The sequence below is a fragment of the Poecilia reticulata genome, chromosome 9 (assembly GCF_904066995.2).
Source record: "Poecilia reticulata chromosome 9, P_reticulata-male-v2, whole genome shotgun sequence".
NCBI lineage: Eukaryota > Metazoa > Chordata > Actinopteri > Cyprinodontiformes > Poeciliidae > Poecilia > Poecilia reticulata.
The window spans coordinates 26681254-26707950 of NC_088838.1; the positions used below are offsets into that span (position 1 = coordinate 26681254).

Consider the following 26697-nt stretch of genomic DNA (forward strand, 5'->3'; position numbering starts at 1 on the left):
TTTGTTTTTAGTTAAAATATTCATTCATACACACAATGATTAAGAAACGGTTGACATTCTAATCAAAATGTTTGAATATGATATGATACCAGAGAAGCAGTTTATGTTTTTTGGAATTATTGAAAATTTCATTTTCCAAACAAATATACTTGACTGCAATTCATATTTCAGAGCTAAAACACAGCAGCATGCCACTCTCTAGGAATCCTTGTCTAATCCCCTACTGCCCTTGAAATATTTGCATCTTTAATCCAAAGTGAACAGAACCTTATGGACAGGGTGGACCAACTTAATTTAGGTTCTGGGTAAACACCAATGTGTATACAGTCAACAGTGTTTAGATAGTCGTTGAAAGAAACATAGCAGCTCTGACAAGAAGCTTGGAGCAAGATCTCCTCATGGATTTTGGAGCAGATGGTTGTCTGCCTGTTCGGGGTGAGCTATGCGCCCTTGTCTTTGACCTGGTGTCATCATTTCCCATCACAGAGGCCAGTTGAATGCCAGGGATTTTTCACAGTGTAGTTTGCCCTAGGAAGACAGACACAGTTTCTTCTTTGGTCTTTTGTTGTAAGAATCCTATTATTTTCTGACTTCTGTTACTTTCAAAATTGCTTTGAGGCATTTGGTGATCCTAACAAGATATCCTTCACTCTCTACTCCTTCCTCCAGCAGCCAATCTCATCACTTCCTTTTATTCTCTCCATCTCCAGATTTTACATCTTTCTTGCATCATCCATCCACTGTTTTGCAGATCGGACTACCCCATGAGTGAACAACGAGAAAGGTTGTTGCACAAGGAATTCCCTAACATCTACAAATCTCTTTCATTTGAAATATTGTTTCATGTAATACACACAATAACTGCAAACAATGGCTTCACAGACCGCACTTGAAAAAAGGATGTGATCATTGCATAAAATATTCATGATGCATTTGGACCAAATCCTATCATATATTTGCTTCTGTAATTTCCTCTGACTGTCGAGCGAGGAGAGAAGAGCTGGAGCTGCTGGCTGTTGTCTCCAGAGATGCCTGTTGACAAATTCTGCTGCTTTCAAAACTTTGGTGAGGGAGGTGACAATGTCAGGTGCTGCATTGTGGGGGAGTGAAAACTGCAGGCTGAGGACACTATCCCAGACCTGCTGTTGTTTGGTCTGCAGCTTTTTAAGGCTTCACTACTGACACCTAATGGCCATAAATATATAGAAGGATATATACAGGAAGCAGAAAGGACTGTGCATGAACCTTATCCTCAAAGGATTGGGAATACATTCACTTTTGTGGAGTTGTTTATTGTGTTGGTTATTTGTTTATTTCTACTGCTTTACCAGCGTGAATAAACTAGTTTATAATATTCTCACAGCCTTTTATCCTCTCTGAGTGCTGCTTTATTTATCTACTCAAGGTATTTTACCTGTTATATATGATGTATTTTTTAAACTGGAGACCTATTTTTTGTTGAGTAGGTCTTATTTCTTGTAGTTTTTTTTTGTTTTCAAAAGCAATGTAAATGTGAGCTGATTCTTGGTATCAGTGTTGGTACCGTGAAAACTACTTTTAAATTTGTTCATGTTGTGTTGCAACTACAAACCTCTGTATTTTATTGTGAAGTGGATTGTGTTCTTTTTTATACAAACAAAATTCTGAAAGTTGTCATATCTCCTCCAATGTTATAGTTTTAAACGGCCACATTTTTTACCATTTCAGCAGAAAGTGTTTGCAGTATGTCTGTATTCTTTAACATTTATTCATTATGTCAGAATGATTTTTGCCTAGTCTTTCTTGCAAAATACCTTAAGCTCAGTCAATTGGGTTAAAGAGCATTGGTGAAAATCAATTTTAATTGAAGTGCCACAGATTCTCAGCTGATTTAGATCAGGACTTTGATTAGGCCCTTGTAACACAGAAATATGCTGGGATCTAATTGCAGATTTGGTATAATGTTTAGGGCTGTTGTCTTGATGGAAGGTAAATCTCAACCCTATTTGAAATCTGACCTCCTGACCTGGTATCGTGCTGCATTCCCACAGCATGATACTGCTACCACCATGTTGTATTCAAGGGGACGTACTCTGTAAGATGTCCTCCACACATTCCGTTTTGTAAGGTATGTTTGATTTCATTTGACCAGACATAATTGTGTTTATTTCTGACTTTTTATTTATTCATGATTGCATGATTGACTTCTTTTTAATATTTAGATAGCTTTTAGGCATTATCTGCACATGGTGGTTGCTCTGGATTTTAAGATTAAAAGGGCTTACCTAGATATTATTTACTCCCCATCTGTCTTTCACTTTAGATCTATCTGTAACTTTATGTTGGTCTTTTGTATAAAGTGTCAAGGCAAAATACAGAAGTTTGTCACAGTGAGAAATATGAAAAAGTTTAGAGTATGTAGTCCTTTGCAAAGCAGAATTTTAGTATATTTTATGTAACTACTATTAAGTCTGTATTTAACATTTAAAAATACATACCCCTTCATTATTCATAGATCTATAATATATTGTTTGTAATCTAGTGTTTGTTTAGCTTATCAGAAGAAAGAGGCACTCAGCAGTGTAAGTAAACTATATCAACAGCAATAGTCTTCTAAGCCTAAATCACAGCCAAGAAATAAAATATGGCGCCTGACTTTTCGGGCGTTTGAAGGTTAATTATTCAAGACTTTTCTCGCCTCACAACAAGCCAAGAAACAGCAGGATAACGTGGCAAGCAGCAGGAGCTTCTTCTTTATTCCCTCGGAGAGTGCCACAAGTTTAAACCCAGCGTTCTGTTTTAATTGAGATGCACATATTGTCTGGAGTCTGGCGCCTTCGAGCACGGCAGAAGGAAATGTAGGACAGGCATAACCTCAGTTATTCCGTACACTCAGTGAAGCAATCAACGATATGATTTGATCCAGCAAAAAGAATAATCTGTAATGTCTCGTAATGATGAATTGTGAGTGTGAACTATTTGCTGCTACATCTGTTTAATGATTAAAAATGTGCACTTGCTCTCCACGATGGATGAGCAACACATGAATGCATGTTGGTATAATTAAAGTTTTACATAATTAGGTATCTATCATATTAAAAAGCAATTAAAAACACAAATTGGCTGAGAAAAAAAATGCTTTTACGTAGCATAATAACTGGATATGGAGAGGACTATAGAAGACAATGCAAACATTGATTTGTTTAATGGTCTATTAAGGTAAATCCATTTTTGCAATAATGACATGTTTTTTATTTTCCATCATTAGCAGAGAAAATATGCAGAGAGAGTTCTTCTTTGACCTCTCCCAAATTCCCCCTAGTTTTAGAGTTTTTGGACTAAGTACCCATATAAAACCAACACTTATGGCTCACAGAGTGAATATCTTCATTTTCATGTCAAATCGCACGATAAATAAAAAACAGTAAAAAACAAATTACAGTATGCTCTCTTCACTACCTTTTTGCTTATATGTAAAAAGGACTTAACATGCATCAGTATGGAAAGACTTTCATTTCAAAATAGGACAGAGACTCAATTTGCACACAGTGAGATGTCATCTTTCCCATATTTCAGGTCATGTTTACACCAGGTTACACCCACTCAGTTTGTAAGATGAAAAATAGCTACAGGGAGAATCGATTGAACAACCTTCTACTTGGAAAACAGCTGCCCTAAAGAATGAACCAGCTTTACTCTATGTCTAATTTTAGAATAATATAATGCTGCCCCTATTGCCATGTCTTCAAGGGTTTTGTTGGCAGCAGAAATCTTATGTAGGTCAATATTTAGTGCAACTTAACAGAAAAACTGGCTTTTTAAAAAAATATTTTGTTGTCATTTGTTGATACTGACATTAATAATAAATATTGTTTTTTGTCTTCTATGGAAAATGGAAAATGTTCATGCTATAATGATATTATCATGGAAGTAAAGCACATATAAGTTGAAGCATGCAATAGTGATTTCCTCACCTAATATTTTAAATAACTCGGCTATGAAAAAGTCAATGTCTCAATAACATGTCTTGTAGGCTTGAAGGTGCAGAATGTAACTTTAATTTACATATTTGTTAAAGCTGTCACCATCTTGTGACACTATCTTATGGAACAAATAATCTCTGATAAGATCAATCTTCTCCAGCTCAATTTTTTCACAGATTGTCTATCTCGTTCCATACTGTAATGATGTGGTGACACTTTCAACAAATATGTAAAATAAAAAATATATATATTTTTTTAAGTTAAATGCTGCAGCTTTGAGCATCAAATAATACTTAACATTGTCCCTTGCTATTCACAAGTTGAATTATTGTCTGCTGAAGCAAGGTATTCCACTTTTCTTAAAAGGTATCCTATGAGCAGTGGCAGTTTCCGATATGGTCTGATGTGCCTTACACCACCTGCCTCCCTTAAATGTGCCTGAATTTGAAAATTGTTGTTTTTCACAGTCCGTATCACATCAAAATTACACATACAGTGACGCTCTTCCACATACAGACACACATTTGATTTGTACATTCACTCATTTGTTTTAAATTAAACTTGCCAGTTTGTAGAGAAAGCTTGATTTACGGTTTTTTGTTGCATATATCTGGCTTTTAAGACTAGTGAATGGATATTCAGAAGTGTTCAAGTCAGGTCCATTTCACAAGTTTAATCTTTGCCCGCTCCAAAACCAATTTCATGTGTTTGTGGTTATTGTGGGGTATTTGGGGTATTCCAATTTTGATACCCCAAATACCCCAATTGTTGCCTTGTCACACCCTCAAACTTTTCAGTAGGGAATATTCACTTGTTCATATGGGATTCTATAGATTTCTGGCAGTACATCTGGCAGTACGTTTTGATGTTAAACTGACCACATATTCGATATCGAAACCAGTTTCCCAGCATCTTCCAGTAAATAATAGACTTTAGCCTTGGCAATTGATGTGTTATTCCTGAACATTCAGCACAATTGCTTTCTACTGAAGAGGACAGTTTGGCTCATGTGGTTGAAATTGAGACACAATTCACCTTTGAAAATGATAAAATATCAAATACTATTACATTTTTGATGGTCTTCTCATGTCAATTATGAAGCATATATATCTATATAAATGATTTACACTCACTTTGAGGAAAAAACTGCTTTATTTAAGGCAGCTTGTATATTTGTTGCTTGAAGGAATTCCTAATGAGCTCTGTGCCAGTTTTAAGTTTTATGATGATAAGTGACCAAATTACCATCTTGAGGAGGGCTTCCTAAAGGGATTAAGATTGATAATATAATATAATATAATATAATATAATATAATATAATATAATATAATATAATATAATATAATATAATATAATATAATATAATATAATATAATATAATATAATATAATATGGGGGCTGCACAGTGGCGCAGTTGGTAGAGCTGTTGCCTTGCAGCAAGAAGGCTCTGGGTTCAATTCCCGGCCTGGGGTCCTTCTGCATGGAGTTTGCATGTTCTCCCTGTGCATGCGTGGGTTTTCTCCGGGTACTCCGGTTTCCTCCCACACTCCAAAAACATGACTGTCAGGTTAATTGGCCTCTCTAAATTGTCCCTAGGTGTGAGAGTGTGTGTGCATGGTTGTGTGTCCTGTGTGTCTTGCCCTGCGACAGACTGGCAACCTGTCCAGGGTGACCCCGCCTCTCACCCAGAACGTCAGCTGGAGATGGGCACCAGCAACCCTACCAACCCAACTGAGGGACAAGGGTGAAAGAAAATGGATGGATGGATAATATAATATAATATAATATAATATAATATAATATAATACAAATTTCTCTATTGGCCAATACAATGCGCACAAACAAGAAATTAGACTTCGGATTATAAGTGCTCACATTGTACAGACATTTAGTACAAATAGATAAATTTTAGGCAGAGTAAAATAAGGATAAAGGAACATGATAATGTTGCTGCCTAGTTTTTATAGATTAGAAAATAAAGAAAAAGGTTGATTTGAAAGAGGAAAAATGTTTACGTCTTCACATTAGAGTTAGAATTCTAGATGTAAGCCGCTCACTGTGAGACAGCCGTAGGGAAGAAACTGTTTCTGTAGCTCAATTTGGCAAATAGCACCGGGAAACATCAATCTGAAGGTAATAGTTTTGGTAGAATCTATGGGGTTTACAACGATCTTAGATGCCTTTTTCCTGACTTGTAGTGCTAGATGGAAGGAAAGTCACTAAGGAGCTCCACCCCCAGTTTTATGTTGTGTACTGTGACATAGTAAACCATCTATAACCACACTTCAAACTTTAGTTTATTCATTTTAAACCAAATTGTTTTCGTAAAACTTTAAGGTGACAAAACTGGTTTGTTAGAAGGTTGACAAATGTATTTTCATGTCAAACGAAGCTCCGCCCAATCTGTAATGTTGCATCAGAATATCCCGGAAATGTCATCATCCCTCACCCGGTTTTCCTGCTGCGCGCAGCTTCACTTCATATAGCATAACTTAGCTCTGAATGTGGACTCGTTCCTGATTCCTTATGGCTGAGCAGACTTTGGTAGAGGAAATGAGTGAATTGCAAGTGGACGGGAACATAAAGGTGATCCTTTTATTTTTATATCGGGATAAATATGCTGTTAAAAGCCAACTAGTAGCTAGCCTAGCCTGTGGTAAGATGCATGCTGTCATTTAGCCATTTGCAATGTGGCGCTAATGCTTCTGCTAGCTGACTTGTAAGTGAATTCTTTGTGACAGCATCATCGCAAACGCTCTTTTACTAACTTTTAAACTTTTAGTTTGTGTTTAAATGTTTCGTGGTGAGTTGCTAGCAGTAGCTTTCAGGTACTTGTGGGTCGTATGTTTGCATGGTTTAGTAAACCAGGCATTCATGCCAAACTCTGTTAAAAATGTGAATAATTGTTGCTTTCATTGTCATTTGAAATATTATTTAATGTGTAACACATTTTCAACGTTTTGTGGAGATTGTTCTGGGTTCACAGTGTAAATCGGTTTGCACCCAATACCTAAATGTTTATTTCAGTCAAAGGTTTCATTATAGACTGATAGGCGTCAAGGATTTGGTGACCTGGGGATAACAAACAGCCGAGTATTATTGTGTTCTGTGATTAATTTGACACGTTTTTGTTTGATTTCGTATGGTTGTTAATAACTACCAAAATATATAATTTCTGTTACGATATTAACATTTGCACTTGTCTATGCCCTCCATATGTATGTTATAGAAAAGCAGAACAGATATTGTCCCAGTTGTGACCACATGTCATTATTATCACTTTCTTCCTTGTGGTGTTTGGACAGGAGTCAAGTACAACAGGTAAGAATGGAGGGAAGAAAAAAAAACAAAATGTTTCTGGAGACTCTGCAGGCAAGACTGAGGTGAGTTAAACATCATACGGGTTTCTTGACCCGACAGCATAATAAGACAATGTTGATTAACCAGTATGTATTTATTGTTTTGAGATAACAACTTAACATCACTGATTCATTGATTTGTTGAACCTGATGATTAGTTGTCATCAGCAGATGACAACTAATCAAGGTTACTCAAGAAGCAAAATTAACTTTTTGTTAAAAACTATATTTTTATGAGCAATGTTATTGAAAAGAAGCACTGATTTCCATTATGTATAAGATAAGCTTTTTGTTTAAATCCCTGTTCTCTGAGAGAGATTTTTTGGGGAATTATATTGGTTGGTGGATTACAGGTTGCAGGCTGTGTGAGTAGGTTTTCTCTGCTGTGTAATATTTGTTTTTGAAAATCTGCAACAGTACAGTACTGTGTTTGTATATTCACCTGGATTATTCAGCTTCCTTTAGCTATAAGCCTAACGTTGTGTGGAAACACAGTTGATGTGTCTGATTTTATAAATTCGTTTTTTCCTGAATAGTACTCTTAACTTAGGTGATTGAATGGCATTTTCACAGAAGAATTGCAAACTGGGATCTGGTCATTCAGGTTGGAGAATTTTAATACTGGGTGTGAACAGTCATGCTTAAAGTTGTCGTCTTGTGTCGGAGTCTGCCTGGATGTTTAACACCAGATCTGAACAGGATCTTGGTGTTGGTTTGCTTAAGACGATCTGTTTGCAAAACAATCATTACATACAAAACATGTTGGACTAGACTGTAAATCCGGCTTCCAACATGAGCAAGCTTCGTTGGAAGTAACTACCCGATAGAAAAGTGATTCATTTTATGAAATTTAAAGTACAGCATTTATTTGAACTTCCTTGAAGTTTAAGTCTTAAGTTGATGGTACAAAATTCCTCCTGATTATCTTTTAACCAGATTATCTTTTAGCTCAATCAGTAACTGTTTTGATTTTTGGTTTTTGGTTCTGGCTGTGCTAAAGAATATGGTACCCATAACCATCCCACACAACCACACATTTATTTATTTATTTATTTATTTATATATTTATTTATTTATTTATTTATTTATTTATTTATTTATTTATTTATTTTAATTTATCGTAACACAATTATTCCTCAAAAAATTCAGTTTAGATAAATGCAGTTGAAATAATTTAGAATGATTCTTAATTTTGCTTGTTTAAGTATTGAACACCATATGCAACATGTTTAAAACCAGTTTTGAAAATTAGTAGTTAATTATTTTAATGAATGGACCTCAACTTTAGTTCAGATGCCATATATTATTTCACAAGTGTGAAATAATAACTCACAAATGTACAACCTTACATTCCTCATGTACAACCTTATGTGTGTCTACCAGACAAAACTACCTTCCGTGGTAAAGATCATACAATATTGTAATTGTTTTTACATAGGGCTTTATTGCGAAATGTATGTATGTAGATATATATAAATATATATGACAAGATGTTCTACTCTTAGCTTTTAAGCATTAACTATTTTCTAATTTCTGTGATGTTTTATTTATTTATTTATTTATTTTTTTGTTGGTAAAATCCCTTAAAGCCTCATGTATTATTGTGTCGTGCTTCACCCAGTCACCGGTTTCTGTTTTGAAGGGAAGCAGGTCGGCTGTTCTGTTTAACCCAGTGCATATATTTAACACCGCCAGCCTATTAACTGTTGCCAGTCCTTGTACTTACAGCCTGTGTTTCCCCCACAGTTGTCATCACCGCCCCAGTACATCGCCGAGCGTCTCACTTTGTATGCAAAGCTGAAAGCCGAGCACGACGCTCTGATTGCAGAGAGAGCTGCGACGGATAGCCAGCCTATCAAGGTGACCCTGCCTGATGGGAAGGTGGTGGAGGCGAAGTCCTGGAAGACCACACCGTACCAAGTGGCATGTGGAATCAGGTCAGCGTAATGATGGCTCTGCTGTAATTATAGTGGTATTGCAGTTAAAAAAGGGGGCTACCAAAATTTGATTGCCAAAAGCTGAACTGTGATGTGTTGTTATTTAACATGTGATTATTGTAATCACATTAATTAATAAGACGATTTAATCAATAAGTTGATTAAATCGTCTGGCCACAAGAAAGTTAAAAAAATAAATAAATCTAGATAAAACATTTTGTGCGCTTGGTATTCTTTGGTTATCTTAATCAATTATTCAATATAGAGTATATTCCTAGATTCAAAAAATCCCCACAAACCAAACATTGTGTCTGATGTATTTATATAAGGTGCACTTTAAAATTCAGTATTTTTATAGAAAATTAAGAAGCACACAGTGTACTCTAAGGGAAAGCTTGCTTTCTCTAGCTGCTTGTTAATATACCCCAAAATATATCTGTGTAAAGCAACAGCCCACCAACTTGACAATATCCATTTATAATGTTTATGTTGCATAAATAGTTTCCAAGTTGAATTCTTTGTATTAAAAAAAATCCATAGTTTAATTTGTTTAATTGCTGGCAGTAGATATTTCTAAGTAGAAAATGTAATTAGTAACACCCTGTGACCAAGGCAGCTGGCGCTTTCATTTTTTCACCTGCCATTATCAGCAGAGTTTAAAAGGGATTTCTATAGCAGCCATTCCCCAGTTGATATGCACGCCTGTTCTTTACTTTGATGTGGAATATTTTATGTTTTACGGTGCAGCCAAGGCCTTGCTGACAACACAGTGATTGCCAAAGTAAACAACAGTGTGTGGGACCTTGACAGACCTTTGGAGGGTGACTGCAGCCTTCAGTTGCTCAAGTTTGATGATGAAGAAGCTCAAGCTGTAAGTTTAAATCATCCATGGTCCTGTTTTTGGAGAACTGGTAGAAACTGATGCATATCAAATTTCTGCATATGGTTATGATTACAAGAATCCCCTCAGCTTTCTTGATTCTGTCTGAATCACATTCATTTATTTCGGAGAAATTTGGACATATTTACAGTTTTATTTGTTGGCATCTTCCAAACTCGTCTTTCTTGTACATGTGGCAACTCTTCTCTGACAATTATCTTGCTGGATGTATCTAAGGATAATATAGTTGTAACAATAAGTAAATATTTTAATAGTTTTCAAATGAATTACTTTGCTAATGATTCAACTTCAATTTTAACAGTATCCATTAATATAAAAAAACTGTGTTTGATCAGTGATTCCTCCTAAAATTGCTTAATGGTGCAATGAAATACAGATCATTGTTGCAAAATATTTGTATTGCAGTTGTTGGCAAGGAGTTGTGCTCTTTGGGAGTTTAGATAATTCAAAATGTGTTTACTGCAATCATAATAAGCACCAGAATAACACTGTTCAAACATGAAGTTTAGCAATCCAGTCAGATTATCATTCAAAAGCTACTTTTAAAACGTTAGGATTTTTTTCCCTACAATACACATCTTGCTGTTTTGTAAAACATATTTTATAATGTCAAGAAATTGAATTTGAAAAATACACATTCTTTATCGCATCAGTTTGTTTTGCCTTCATATGTTCATCAGTAATATAAGAAATATATATTTTTTTGCATTTAGTATTTAACTACCTGACATTTTATGATAACATTTCAGGTTTACTGGCATTCCAGTGCCCACATCCTTGGAGAAGCCATGGAGCGCGTGTACGGCGGCTGCCTCTGCTACGGACCTCCGATTGAGAACGGTTTCTACTACGACATGTTTCTGGATAACAACGAGTGAGTTGCTCAGGTTTTGGGTTCGATTTTGTGAAGCAGTTTTGCTCTTAGTCTTTAGGGTGTAACGTGTGTCTAGCAGGTTCTATGAGCTTGATGACTAATATGCCTCAGAATACAGGTAATGTGTTGAATGGTTCAGGTAGTTGAGCTGGATTTTTCTTGGGTGTTTTTCAGTTTAGCTTTAATGTGCTAACAGTTTTCTGGTGAATAATGTTTTCATTTGACTTTATTTTATTTATTTATTTTTGCTACAGCTGCTTTTCTGTTTTCCAAATAATTCTGCAACCTGCATAATGAAGTCAGTTTATGCTAATGGCCCTACTGCAGACAGTTGGTCTAAGGATATTTTGACATTGCTGAAGGGCTTAAGCCAAGGACCCGTAGTGTTTGTTTTTGCTTTGTCTAAGTTATGACTTTGTTTGTGGACACAATGTCCTTCTTATAGAGTCTGGGGCTTTTAGCTTACAGGCTGGTTATATTTGCCAGTTTTATTCCTTTTTAAACAAAACAATTAATCATTATCTAATCACTATTTGCAGATTTAAAGCCTGTCCAGTCTAGAAATATGTGCTATAAACTTATAAATGGTATGAAAATTAGGAAATTTGAAAAGTTGTGCATGGAAATACTCACAAAGGTAACTATATTTTACTGGATTACATGGTAGATTACTTATAATTAGGAAAACTAAGTAGAATATAATGTTTCTCTGTTTATAACGCTATTATTTTTTTAACAGGGGTGTATCAAGTAATGACTTTCCCTGTCTGGAGAGCCTTTGTAAGAAAATCATCAAGGAGAAGCAGCCGTTTGAAAGGCTGGAGATAAAGAAAGAAACTCTTCTGGAAATGTTTAAGGTAAGGCAATGGATTCACATTTAAAAACAAAGAAAATTCTAAATAATTATTAACTCTGTAATGTTCTTCCAAAGTACAACAAGTTTAAGTGCCGCATTCTGAATGAGAAAGTCACCACTCCCACCACCACCGTTTACAGGTGAGTATTGTAAATATTTTTTTGCACCAGAACTTGTTAACATACAGCGTTGACCTACATGACCTAAATCGGTGACATCTGTCATCTGGTTCTGTATATTAGACAAGAAATCTTCATGGGTTTGCCATATAATATATACAATACTTTGTCTGATACTTTAGACTTTTTTATGCATGTGATTTTTGGGTTTTATTGCTGATAAAAGAAACATATGTGTTCATATGAATTTTCTTCCACAAATATCTTGTCATTTCAGATGTGGTCCACTAATTGATTTGTGCCGGGGTCCTCATGTGAGACACACTGGAAAGATCAAAGCCCTTAAAATCCACAAGGTTAGTCTTGTAAAAATCTATGTGTGCCATTATTTGTTGCTACCAACTATATTTAGTTTGTTCCAACTGCTGGAACAGAGCTACTCTGTCTTACACTCATGGGATTTGGTGGACTCTGGAGAACGGTGAAGTTTTATATCCTCTCCATGTTTTTTTTGTTGTGCTAGAATTCTTCTACCTACTGGGAGGGAAATGCAGACATGGAAACCCTCCAGAGGATCTACGGAATCTCCTTTCCTGACCCCAAAATGCTGAAAGAGTGGGAGAAGTTTCAGGAGGAAGCCAAGAACAGAGATCACCGCAAACTGGGCCGGGTAGGAGCTGAAATACAAAAGCAGTTTCAGCTAGAAAGAGAGTAAAATCATTATTCTCTTCTGAAGGATTGAATATGTTAAAAACAGTTATTTGTGGGTCTACTGCTATTCAGTCTACTTGAATAACTTTTTTGACTAGGCAGACCTTCTTTAAAATTACTGAAATTGTTTATTATAATCCAATTTTCCTGGTTGTCTTTGGGAATGTTTAAAAAAACATAGTAGTAGTAGTAGTAGTAGTAGTAGTACAACTGATTTAATTTTATATATTTCCTTTATGTATCAGTCTGTGAATTGCTACATTCATGGTGTGACTTTTCCGATGAGACAGTGTTGATGCTAGAAGGAATAAAGGAGCTTTATTTAGATCTCTTAAGCAATTGTTGCTGCAGGGCGTGTGTTATGTCCGTCTGCTCCATGTAATCATGCTTGTGGAAAAGCAAGTCAAACAGGAACACAAATGCAGACCAGAATTAGTGTATAATGAGGTGTTGCATTGTGGGAAAGAAAAACGAGTTTGACCTTGGTATTACCCACTTAAATTTCCCATCAGTTTAACAAACCTTTTCTCTTTTTAATTCAGGAGCAGGAACTCTTCTTCTTCCATGAACTGAGTCCAGGGAGCTGCTTCTTCCTGCCTAAAGGGGCCTTCATCTACAACACGCTGATTGAGTTCATCAGAGTGAGTTGGAGCCGACAGGCCCACAGTGGATAATTGCTTTGATCTCGCTCCAAGCTTTGAGAGGAAAGGTCCAGGGTTTGAGGCAGAAAGTTTAGTTTCGCGGGAAAACCTGAAGAGAATAAAATGATCAGAGAACAAGCTCCACTTGTTCTTTACAAAAGTAGAAAACGCAGAAGTGCAATAGGATTCAATATTTAACACACATATTCTTTTTCTCTATTCTCTGCTTTATTTATATTGCATAAACATGCTTTGATAATAAACAGGCAGTCTACAAAGCTGTTTTTTTAGATGATAGTTGCAGCAACATAAAAAAATATGTAATGTAAGCAATTATTTTTTGTCTTAGATGGCAAATTAATAAATTTAGATTGGTCTAAATAACTGATACATTAGGGTATGTTAAGTGTTTTTCCCATGCTGATATATTTTGCACTTTTAACTGTGCAGCTGTTCACATAAATGTGCATCTTAACAAATTAGATTATTAATCTTGGTTCAGAAATAGACTTGAATATTATGCTGGTTAGTTGAACACAAAAAGCTATATTTCAGGCTCACAGTGAACCAACATGAACAGATGGCATCCTAAACAGTCACAGACTGGAGAAACTTGACACTGATTTTCATCCTCTTCACTTTTCTTCCAGACTCTGGGACCTGTAATTCAAAATTCACTTTAATTTCAAAAAGAGACTTTTAGCGACTAAACTACCTTTCAGTCCTTTTGTTCTTAGCTCAAGAAGTTGCTTTTTTTTAGCATAACATTTTTCATGTAATACAGATATTACAGCAAAGGTTATGCTGTTCAAAAACATAAATAAATGAAATAACCAGAAACAGCTTCACATAAAGTTGTACTGGTAATACACAAAAAATTATAGATATATATTTTTTAAATTTCGTGACTTTTCTTGAACAATAGGTTTAGTTATTTCTATCTCTCTGGAAATTGATTGGACTGCTAATTAGTCTAATTTTACATAAACACTCTTTATTTTGGTAGTCAAACATTTTAAATGTCTGTTTTAAAACTCAGCACCATCTACTAGAACAACTCCTGAAGACTCAATTCTGCAATATAAAGTCAGACATTTCCCACCATCCTTATCATCAACATGCAGTTTTACCTGAACTGTTTTACATTACATGCTGTTCAGATAGCAAGCAGAGTTGTAAAATCCTGAAATGAAACTTTTTGCTTTTTCCTATTGTGCATTTCAAGCTGTAGCCAACTTCCTGTTTCAGTTCAAATATAATTCCTGCTTTTCACTTTGTTAGACAAGTCCAAACCAGACTAAAGTTGTTAGTCAAATGCCGTTGCCAGAAGTGAACTAACCTTTTGTAAAATAAATCGAAACATGTAAATCAGATTCATTTGGTGGCACTGAAGAAAAGTTATTTCTCTATATTATAAAGGGTGAGAAATTGCTTTTCAAATCTTGATTCTCAGACTGTGCACTCACTAAGAAAAAAACACTTTAAGCAATTTCACTTTAGTGTAACAAAGTGGATTTCTGACAGAGGCGATTTCGAGAAACGAAATTGGGTTTCATAAAGAAGCCCTGTCTGCACCAGCTTAAACTCCACCTCTGTCAAATATAGTAATCAGTCTGTCAAATACTTTAATGGTGAAAAAAAATCCCATCAGTTGCCCAAGATTTTATTGTGAAAGCTCTTTCATGGCTAGATTTTGAAGTGTAACACCCAAGTAGACATAGCAAGCCAAGATGTATTAACACATAAAAATGAGATGAAATAATCAGTATAAATCCAAATGTGAATTTGGCAGATCAGATTCCAAGGAGTTAAGCAGTGTTAAAGCAACAAAAAAAGCAATTGCTCATTTAATTTAGTGTTTCTAATTTCCTTTATAAACAAAATTGAAGGTAAAGTTCCTTCCACAATTATTTGCAACTCTGCTAAAACCTAAAGTAGTGTTATGATTAATTCAAGATGCCGCTCTTAGCTAGTGTTTTTCTGTTGAAATACTAGAAAAACTGTTTTGAAGCCTTTAGTCAGTGATACAATTGTAGATCAGTGCAGTTTCAGCTCTTTTATTATAACCATTTCTTAATTTATATGATAAAACCTCTTGGCTCTCCCATCTTGAAAACGAAAGGCCAACTGCTGTATCACCTCATAATTACACACCAGGGAAACAGGATGTCAATGATTACTGATTAAAGGTTTCGAGGTTCTTGTATAAAAAAAAGTCCAAATAAAGCTATAAAGCTTGTAGCATTTATTTTTTAGGAGTCACAAATATTGTGGAAGATGTTTTTATAAGAATGTTTTTTTTTTTAGACTGGGGCAATAAATATAATTTAAAGATTGGATTTTCTAAAATGTTCTGCCTCTTAAATGTACTTATTTTAACTTTTTACCTATAATTAAAAGTTGGAGGTTCTCTTTTAATTTCACCTTTATTAATACAGGTAAATCTCAGTGAGAGATGAGGTTTCATTTACAAGAGTGACCTGTTTTTCCTTTTTCACAATCTCTATTTTCTCTAATTTCCACAGAAATGAGATTTTCTGTAATGTTACTAATATAAAGTATGAATTGAGCTTAATGATTTATTTTTTACACCATCTGTTGTAATCAGGTGTGGAAGCTACCGTTTGTTAGCAGAAGTCCTTCCCTGTGACAGAAGACAGTCCAGCGCTTTATTTATAGTGCAGATTATTTCTAGAATGTCCTTCAATGGCGCCGTGTATCTTATAAGGAATACTTTGGCGTGTCCTTTGCAGAGTGAATACAGGAAGAGGGGTTTCCAGGAAGTAGTGACTCCCAACATCTACAACAGCAAACTGTGGATGACTTCGGGCCACTGGCAGCACTACAGCGAGAACATGTTCTCTTTTGAAGCAGAGAAGGAGACATTTGCACTCAAACCAATGAACTGCCCTGGGCACTGGTGAGACCTAGGCATTTTCTTACAAGATATTGTATAATTTAGTCTGGCAGCGAGGAGAAAAATGAACATTAATGGTAAATGAAAACACCCTGTAAACCAGATAAATGATCTTGTTTTCCTCCTGCATGAAATGAAGTACCTTCGGCATGCAAAATAGCTGCGATACGATGTTTAGCTCTGCTTCTTATTGTGACAAACTGTCGCTGCAGCAGATTTTCAACCAGCACGACTGAAATTGGAATGGCTTTAAGGCCTTGTAGTGTTTTCAGATGGAAAATGTCCCATTTCTGTTTCTTGCTGACTGCTGAGTTGCAGGATAAACGGAAGTAACAATTTGGAGCTTTGCTTTAATATCTTACTGCTCCGGTCTCTTATCGCTTCTCGGTGAATCACATCGTCATCCAAAATAACTTTTACATTGTTTTATCAGTTGCATCAAATCTTTCATTTACTCTGTGTTGTTTTGAATCAGTTTCTTTGTCCTAAGTTTAGATTGAAGTCGCATTGTGTTTTCACACTTTTTTTGTTTGTTTTACTCCTCTCTGTTTGAATCCAGCCTGATGTTTGATCACCGTCCTCGCTCCTGGAGAGAGCTTCCTCTCCGCATGGCCGACTTTGGCGTCCTGCACAGAAACGAGTTGTCTGGAGCCCTGACTGGCCTCACGCGAGTTCGCCGCTTCCAGCAGGACGACGCGCATATCTTCTGCTCAATAGACCAGGTGAGGACTCTCTTACAAAAACACTCATTTCTGGAGGAAGAAAAGCTGTCTGTGGCTAATGATTTTCTCAGAGTGACATTGCCCCAGGTGCTGTCTGCTGAGGTTAAAGAGTACAAGTTGGAAAATAAATGATGCTGTCCTGAAATAATTTTCAATTTCTACAGCTCATGTGTCGGGTCGTGCTGTGTTAATAATGGATGTGCAGGGTTTTTACAAGGAATATGAATTTATTCCTAGTTCTGTTGCTTCATATTTAACATTGTTTCTTTTAATTGTCAGAAGTGAAACTGCGATGCCAGTGTATTGCAGTTGTGTTCAGTGTTGTATTTTCGTCACAATGCTGCATTTCAGATCTTATCTGCTCCCTGGGGGTAAAGATTTAGTTTTTAATTTGGTAAAACTTCAACATGAGTCAGCTTTCCAAGGGAACACAATAAAAATGCTGGGTATAAAAGCACACAGTGTTTATTTGCAGGATGTCAAACTTTTACTACAACACTTTCTGGCACGGCAAACGTGTTATTAATGATGAATTGTTTTGTCATATCCACATATAAAAACTCCAAATTCTTCTGCTACCTTTTTTAACAGTTTGGAAACGAGGTTATTTGCTCCAAATCACTTCCAGTATCAATTAAAGACACCAAAAGTTCAAAAAGTGAAGCAATTTTATTCATTAGCATCTTAATATATGAAGATGCGGCAATGCGCAGCCAGTTTGCTCGTGATTGTGTATTGTGAAAGAGGGCTGGAAAAGACACAAAGGTCGTAAAGCCTTTCGGCCAAGGCGGCTCCATTTTAGGAAAATATGTGATAATATAACAAGCCATTAAAAAGTGTACATGTGTTTCTGCTTTGGGTTCATTGCAAACAGACCCTAGATAATGAGTGGAAAAAAAATAAAATCTAATTTTTCCATTTAGAATACCAAATTTTATTGAAAACAGGGATTTTAGCCAACTTCTTTTTGCTTTGATATTGAGAAAAATGTAACTGTTGTATCTTAATGGCTTAACCGGTACACCTGATGTGTACCTATTAAAATGCACTGAACTGTGTATCAGTAGATGTATTACAGACAAAAAGAGGATGAATCTATGCTTCCTACATAATTAGATAATAATTTAAATTTATGTAGTCCTTGGTATACAGTAACATTGTCATGTTTGCAATAAATTGGGGTAAAAACACAAAAACGGAGATAAAAGCTTAGTAACCATAAAAGGCATGCAAGAAAAGAAAAAAACAAAGCTAAGAATATAAACATTAATCTGTTAACGCTTGTAAAAACACGATGTTTTACTAAATGTATGTGTTCAAATATTAATGTTGTGTTATTGTGGACCCCAGATTGAGGAGGAGATTAAAGGCTGCCTGGACTTCCTGCGTACAGTTTATGAAGTGTTTGGCTTCACCTTCAAACTCAACCTTTCTACAAGACCGGAGAAGTTTCTGGGAGAGCCAGAGATCTGGAACAACGCAGAAAAGGTCATTTCTGTTCCTCTCAGTGTATCAGAAAATATGAACACCCAGAAAGGTGCTGTTAGAGAGTATTGGCTAGACAGAAGCAGAAGATTTATATTTTCTCAAAGCAGCCTTCAGGTTCAGAAAATGCTTTTTTCCTCTTCAGAGGAAAACACTTTGCTGCTTTCACTTCCTGTTCATGTCCCAGTGAGGTGATTTACAGGAAAAGCAGCAATGTTTCAGTGATTTTTTTATTTTTTTATTTAAAGCCTCAATTGGCTTAGTTTGTATGTAAAGCAAACAACGAGATGAGTTAAATTGAGCAATAATGACTGTTTAGTTACTGACCCTTTCTTGGACTACTTGGAAGTCTGGGAGAATGTTGTTGTAAATGGCAGCTGATAAAACAAAAGACTTTGTTTTCAGGTGCACTTGGGATTGAATGAAGGACATCAGATTGTTGGTTTTGTAAGGATTTACTGGCAGGCTTTAGATGGATGAAAAGGTGTTTGTTGGCAGCTACACTGCTGGAATTGAGTTATTTTTATTTTTTCACTTGACATACTGATTAGCACTGTCGTATGCATATTTTCCCTCTTGATTTCCATTACATGACTTATTTATACATCTATTTTTATTAGGGCTGCAACTAAGGATTATTTTAGTAATCAATTTGTGGAACAATCTGCACATTTTTCATTTAACTACTTAATCTTTTTTGTGCAATGTTAAAAGATGCAAATAAATGAATAAATTCCTTTTTAATTAAAACATATTTTGCTTTAAATGTAATAACATCATTCCTTTAGAGTGCGCTTGGCCATTTGCTGCAAAAGATGAATCTGCAGCTAAATAAATACTTCTAACATCAACATCTGAAAAGCTCAGCTCTTTCTGCTTGACTTCACATCAGTGCAGTGTAGAACTGACCTGCTGACTCTGTTTTGGTTTAACCTTTTAACTGGATAGCAAAAGGTGCTAAATAAGGAGATTTTCTGGTCATAGAATTTGATACAGAGGAAGCTAAATATAAACCTGAGGAGTTTGAGGTAGAACATATTTACTGACAGGTTTTTATTTTCAATCTTGCATGCAAAATTTATGTAATATATGCTTTTTCCTGCAGCTTTGGCTTAATTACTGCCCTGACTGTTCTGTCTTTTGAGTCACTGTACTTCAGTAAATGATTCATCAATTACTAAATTAATTGACAATCATTTAAACAATTTTTATTAAGTTCCCCATCCTCAAAATTATTGTCTTTTTCTATTTTTACAGTGGTTAATTTACTGTAAAATTGTGTTTTTTATCTGCAACTAATATTTAAAGCTTTTATTGAGACAATTATCCATTTTAGCAATAGATGGCATATATATATATTTTGCTTCTATTTTCCTGGTCAGAGAAGCATGACTGATTGATTGCAAGAAGTGCTTTAATGATCAAATAATCATGCTTTACTGCAACCTTTTATATCTCATAAATATATATAAAAAATTACATTTCCTGTTAAGAAATGGAAACTCATGCATGTCTTACTCGCAGCATAACATAACATGTGTTAAGCCTTTATTATTGCTGGTTCTGATGAATAACAGAATGAATGCTCCAGTTGTAGTCCGGGTTGTTGTAAAGGCTCTAAGAGCTTTTAGTTGCACACCTTGTAAATCTTTGCACACTTGAATTGGCTTTAGTTTACAATCCTCTTAAGGCCGTGGTTATCCTCGCTACTTATACACCTTTTTCCGCTGCATGTTTATCTTCCATTCAACTTTTCATTAATATGCTTTCATACAGCGCTGTGTAAACAGACTGTTTTGCGCTTTTGTTGCTTGTTCTTGTAGTTTACAGCATCAGTAACAGTCTGATGGACAACTGTCCAGTCAGCAGCCTTTCCTAATATTGCTTTGGCCATAGCATAATATTTCTGCATTGAAAATGTTTTTTATTGGTCTGGCGTAATATAAAAATGTTCTTAGAAACACTATGACTAAAATCAATAGAAATGGTTAAATTAGTATGACATTAATAGTAATTTTGTGTTTTTTGTGATGCACCTGTAAGGTTAAAGGTCATGGTACTTCTCTTCCTGTTTTGCTGTTTGTAAGTTGTCTGAGAATTATGGTGTTTTGAGCTACTATATTCTTTTTTTTTTTTTGTTTTGTTTTGTTTTATCGTTACATTTTTCTATAAGAAAGACTCCTGGACTTGATTGCTTGTTTAATGTATTTAGTGAAACAGATGGAAAATGACATAAACCAAAAAGACAGATAAACTGGGCAGAAGGAGAGGCAGAAAGCTCTGTGCTTCCTCCTCATTTTATTGCTCAGAAGCAGCAATAATATAACATGGAGGCATTGGCAGTTCTCAGCTCAGTGATTTGTCCCAGATGAACTTTCTTGCTGTGCTTAGCAACACTGTTTACCTGGACATTGCTCAACCATGAATGTTGCTGTAAAGCAATATTAATCATTTTTGTCTTCGCAGCAACTGGAAAACAGCTTAAACGAGTTTGGGGAGAAATGGGTCCTGAACCCGGGTGACGGAGCTTTTTACGGACCCAAGGTGAGCGGCGCACCGAAGCATTGATTTAGTTCAGCTGTAAATCAGCCGGAGGGAGGGGCCGCTGATCACATGTGTGTTTTATGTCTGCAGATTGACATTCAGATCAAGGATGCCATCGGTCGATACCACCAGTGTGCCACTATACAGCTTGATTTCCAGCTCCCCATACGCTTTAATCTCTCCTTTGTCGGGTAACAGCTCTGCTGCTTTTCATTCATCTTAAATATTGGATGAAGTCTTTACTTCTCTTACTGCCTACTGTCTTTATTTCAATTGCATTTTTTCAGTTTTGTTTGAATTGTTTTGCAGTAATGATGGTGATGACCACAAGAGACCAGTGATCATCCACAGAGCCATTCTGGGATCAGTGGAGAGAATGATCGCCATTCTGACTGAGAACTACGGAGGCAAATGGTTCGTGAACAATCCTATTTCACTGGGTTAATCGAAAAGAAGGACAAACCCTAACTGAAGGAGACGTGTTTGTTTTTATTTAAGTTGGTTTGAGTTATGACAAGTCATGAATAATTAAAAAAAACAGAAATGAACCTTTTTACAGTCTGTGTTTGTCCTGCTGCTGCCCCACAAGTCCAATAAATGCGGAAATGTTCTGTTCTTCTTCAGGCCGCTGTGGCTTTCTCCCGATCAAGTGATGGTCGTACCTGTGGGACCAACCTGTGAAGAATATGCTGAGAAAGTAAGCACTCACCTCTGCTATGTTAATACAGCGACACATTTCAAGGGCAGCGAGGTTGTCAAGTATTTAAATTTACCTCCAAGCTGAAGCTATTTGTCTTTTGTCTTATCCCTGGTGTGCATCTTGTTTTTGGCTGCGATCCTGTGCCGTACCAGAGTCACAGAACTGTCTGGGAGTCTCACTGTTCGCTTCTCAGTCTCAGCGCTTATTACAGTCACAGCAGCTTTTTTCTTCTAACTTTAAAGTACTGCATTTTATTAGGAGGTATAAAAACGCTTCTCACTTTTGTTTGTTGGAACATTTTAGGAAGGATTGATGGATTAAAAAAACTAAGGATAGAAAAAATAATAAAGGAAGGAAGGAAGGTGGGATGCATTGAGTGCAAGGAAGTAAAGAAGAATTAAAAATTTATAATGGAAAGTCGAGTAAAAAAGGGAGGAAGAATCATTGGATTGAAGCATGAAAGGGGGGAATAAGTCGGCAGAGGGATGGTTTGGAAAACGAAAGGACGGAGCAGGTTTTGGAATTAGGACTCATTAGAAATAAGTATTGATTTGAAAAACGAAGGAATGAAGGAATGGTTGGTTTGGACAAAAAAGCGAGGAATGCTTAATTGTAAGTAGAAAGATGTGATTGGAGGAAGGAAGAAATGGAGGGTTGATTGGGAGAGGTTTTACTAAAGAAAGCTGGATGGATGAACGATTGATTAAGAATTGATTAGAAACAATGGTTGATGGAAAGAAGAAAGGAAGAGATTGATTGATTGGAAAAGGGGAGAAACGGAAGGTTGAGTGGAGGGAGTATTTACTAAAGGAAATGTTGATGGATGGAGGATTTATTTAAGGCAAAGGTTGATTTGAAGAAGGAATGCAAGATCGGAAGGAACAATTGATTTTAGGGAGGAAAGGTGGAGTGGTAGCAGGATTTATTAAGTGAATGGTTGAGGAAAGCATCACAGATTAATGGAGGTAAAGGTCTGATGTCATTGGTCCTGCATGTTGGTTCTTCATGTCATGCTGATTAAGCAGTTCTGTGGGGTTGGAACAAAAATATTGGGACTTTATCTGACAAATTCTTAGTCCATTTTTGATACTAAATAATTCAGAGAAACAGGTGGATGAAATAAACTCCTATAATGCTTGCAAGGGAGATTTCAGCTTGAAAAATGTGCTTCATAAGGATATATTTGAGCTATTATTCTCTTGGAAATATAGTCCCCTGCTTTTAGCATAGAAACACTTCCTGCTGAGTGACAGCAGTTCAGCTAGGACGTTTTTCCTCACTGAAAAATAAGTGAGATTTTTTTTTTGCACAGTTTGCCACAAACCTACTCTGTACTTTACATATGAATTCTGCAGCAACAGTCAACAAAATAGATTTGTGCACAAAGTTTTGTATCCATGTCAGTCACTTGGAATAAAAGCCATAATAAGAATTTTGAGCTTTTCTCACTTAAAAAAAAGTAAAAAAAAAAAAAAAATTATTTCTGTTCTTTTGATCTCAGCTGTATGTCAGACCCTTACATTAGAACTTTAGTATATATGGAATATTTTATTTCAGGTAGAAGCAACATGATATGCATGCTTTATAGCTAGGAAGGCAGCTTTTTGCTTTTTCACAAATTTTCTGCACAAAAGTTCCCATTTTATTTTGCATCCACAGTAGAAATTGATCTGCTTGTTTTAGTTGTCTCAAGTGAATATTTTGGGTGGAAATTTGTACCCACAACCACCAAATTGTAATTTTTGATTAGACCCCATGTTGAAGTAATGAGCATGTGATGCTTAAAACAAGCTTTGTCTTTCTCTGATTTACTCTGCAGGTCAAGCAGGAATTCCACAACAGCGGCTTCATGGCAGATGTGGATCTGGATCCCAGCTGCACACTAAATAAAAAGATCCGAAATGCGCAGTTGGCACAGTACAACTTCATCCTGGGTCAGTGGCAACATGCATTTATTCCTCTTTTATCGGTTCCTGTTCTTATCTTTCCCGTTGCCCGTCTAGATATTGATTTTTTTTTTTTTTTTTTTAATTATTATTTTATTTTCTCGTATTTGCATTCTGCCTTGTCGGACAAAGTGGTGGGAGAGAAGGAGAAGACCAGCAACACTGTGAACGTGCGCACCCGAGACAACAAAGTCCACGGCGAGTGCAGTGTGGAGGAGTGCATCCAACGCCTGACGGAGCTGAAGGCCTCCAGGAGCAGAAACGCAGAGGAGGAGTTCTGAGCTCAAACAACTTCTCTCCACAAGATCTCGATTAAATTCAGATGCTGTGTCTATGATCAACTTTTTAAGAGGGGGACGGGGAATAAATGCCTGCAAATGTCTTTATTTTTGTCAGAAACCAGGTTTTCTTGTACCGGTGCAGAGATATACATTTTTCTGTTGTCTTCCACTTCCTGTCTCTGGTTATCACGGTGCAGCTCAACCAAACGTTATGAAGTGTAACAGTCTTTCTCTTTGTTTCGAATGTAACATGGTGAGGTCCTTGAACAGCTCAGCAGAACAAGTCTGTAAATGAATAAACTGTTTCCTTAAACATTTTTCTCCAGTTTCCATCTTACAAGCTCATCGGAGCAAAGGGGAAATACGTTTTTTTTTTTTTTTTTTTTTAAATGTTCTTCCTCTATCTTTTTGTTGCTCATCATTTCTTCAGGGAATTGTACATGAAATACAATTTTGATAATTAAACAGCATATTCTTGATGATTCTGTGCTGCTTTTTGACATGATATATAAGCAGGGTTTGAGTTAAAGAATGATCCTTAAAACTTGAGTCTTCTTGATGTTTTGCACAACGCCGGAAAATTACATTTTGTCAGAAGAAAACCCAGAATCAGAAACTTAAAATCGATCACTTAACTGCAGGAACAGCTGACCTTGGATAAGCTGAGGCTTACTCAGCCTCATGTTGACATCTTTTATTTCTTTTGGTTGAGGTTTCAGAGGTGAGAGGTTGTTTTTTGTAAGGCTAACAAAAGAAACCCAATGCGGACTAACAATATAGCAAAAAAAATAAAGCCACGTTTTAAGTAGAAGCGTTCTGGGAGGCTCCAGCATTTTTCTTGTTAAAATTTCTAATGATTTTGGTGAAAATCTGCTGTAGGGTCTTGACTGATTTAATTTTCCACAGGAGACGGTGGTATGCAGAATTATGTAAGACAAAAAGTCGTTGCTCCTTGTGTCTGCAAAGTCTGTGGTCTGCTCCACATAACTGCTTTGAAAACCTGTTTTTATCGATATTATGTAAAGTTCTGACAATTAGGAGAAACTTAACTGTTCTCTATCTGCGCCAAAATGAGTCCATCTTACATTATAGCACAGTGTTCACAATTACATAGGCATAAAAATGCAGATTAGCTCACACAGATGTGATTTAATTACACCTATCTCATCAATCCAACCACTGGCTGCTATACTGTAGATTACTCACACAGCTGGAAATCAACGCTCCACCTCAGCATACAATAGTCACTGTGTACTATACTAAAATCAACTAATTTGGTAACTTTTTATATGTTACACAAATATTTGTGTTGTAGCCTATTGTTGGTTCATAAATTTTGAAGAGTCTTGTCTCTTCCTGCCACATGGGTCATCATTAATTGCTCCCTTGCTTTGTTTGGAAGATAATTGTGTTTAAATAATGCAAGCATTTCTCATTATGAATGTCAAAGAGGCACAGAGCTTACAGCTGGAGCAAAACATGCTGCAGAAAGGGCAGCAAGCACTAAACTCTGAATGCGGGTCAACAAAACAGTTACTCCAGCTGCTCCGCACGATGGACAAAATTATAATATGTCAAAGGTCGCCAGTTTGTTTATCTAATTTATTCTGCTTAGCACCAAATTGAAAGAAAAAGTTTGGGATTCTTGTAGAGAGACACAAACCTAAATTATTAGATAACCTTTGTCCTTTTGTTGGGGTTTTAATGTTTTAAATTTCTATAACTGAGTCAGATTTTTTATTTTATTTTTGACCTATTTATATTTCACATTCTTTATTGTTAAAAATAATTTTTTAAAAAATGTTTATTATTAACTTTACAGTGTTAAAGGTTGAAATGGAAAACAGGCTGAACAAGATTAAAACATCTGTCGGAAAGTAACTGTGTGGTTTACCAAATGCGGCCACAAGGGGGAACAGCTGAAACGGGATCCTCTGTGTGGGGACAGAGGGAATTGTGTTCATGTCAGTGGAGTGTGGGAGAGAAAAACATTTTGATAAGGGGTTAATGAAAAAGTCAGTGGAGTAGGAGAGTGTCAACAGCCGGAGCGAGACAGCTAGAACTCTCTGGGGATTCGGCTGTTCTGCGGAGTCCAGCGTCTGTCCGTGAATCCCAGCTCTGTCTTGTTCTGTTGGATTTCTCCTGCATGCCTGACTGACGGATCCGGCCGCAAAGGGTCACAATGCTTCACTGAGCTGAGCAAACTTCTCTGCTCCCAGGCAACATGTGTTTGAAGGAAGCAATTGAGGTGTTTCACTTCTTTTTAATCATTGCTGTTTTGTGTATTTTTTTTTAAAGCTGCAAGCCGTTTCCTGGCCACAAAACATATTAGAATCTAATATCCCTTTGAATTTCTTGATGTGAGGAGTAAAAATCCTTCAAGGTTTTAGTATTATTCCCAATTATGTCTCTAAGCGTCTAAAAATGTTAGATTTATGGCAATGATTGGTCAACCATCCCTGCATTTTTTTTTTTTATTTTGATGCAATTTTCTTTGAATCATGCCTCAACTCATGACATTCTGTAACAAAAAGGCCTTCCTGCATCAGTAACCTCGTCTCCTGGATGTTTTTTTTTATGTGACTTACGTAGTTTGAGATTGTTGAGTTGTGGCTCTGCTTCAGATGTATTTTGGGTATGCTATCTTTAATTGCATAAATTTCATGATAAAGTGATACCGCAACATATCAGTATCTTTTCTAGGGTTGGACATCAAAGGTTTTTTTTTTTTTTTTTTACAAA

The 26697-nt window shown here is 36.1% G+C and overlaps 1 protein-coding gene across 1 annotated transcript; it reads left to right on the forward strand.

The window, feature by feature from the left end:
- Positions 1–6385: 6385 nt before the first annotated feature.
- On the forward strand, positions 6386–24434 carry tars1 (threonyl-tRNA synthetase 1). The gene is made up of 19 exons (XM_008418051.3): positions 6386–6548; positions 7268–7345; positions 9068–9258; positions 10006–10129; positions 10909–11033; positions 11773–11890; positions 11965–12029; positions 12286–12364; positions 12532–12678; positions 13262–13360; positions 16114–16280; positions 16837–16999; positions 18350–18487; positions 20951–21028; positions 21119–21219; positions 21338–21442; positions 21653–21725; positions 23548–23662; positions 23807–24434. Exons 1-19 carry the CDS (start codon positions 6489–6491, stop codon positions 23953–23955), a joined length of 2175 nt encoding a protein of 724 aa, XP_008416273.1. The 5' UTR covers positions 6386–6488; the 3' UTR covers positions 23956–24434.
- Positions 24435–26697: the final 2263 nt, after the last annotated feature.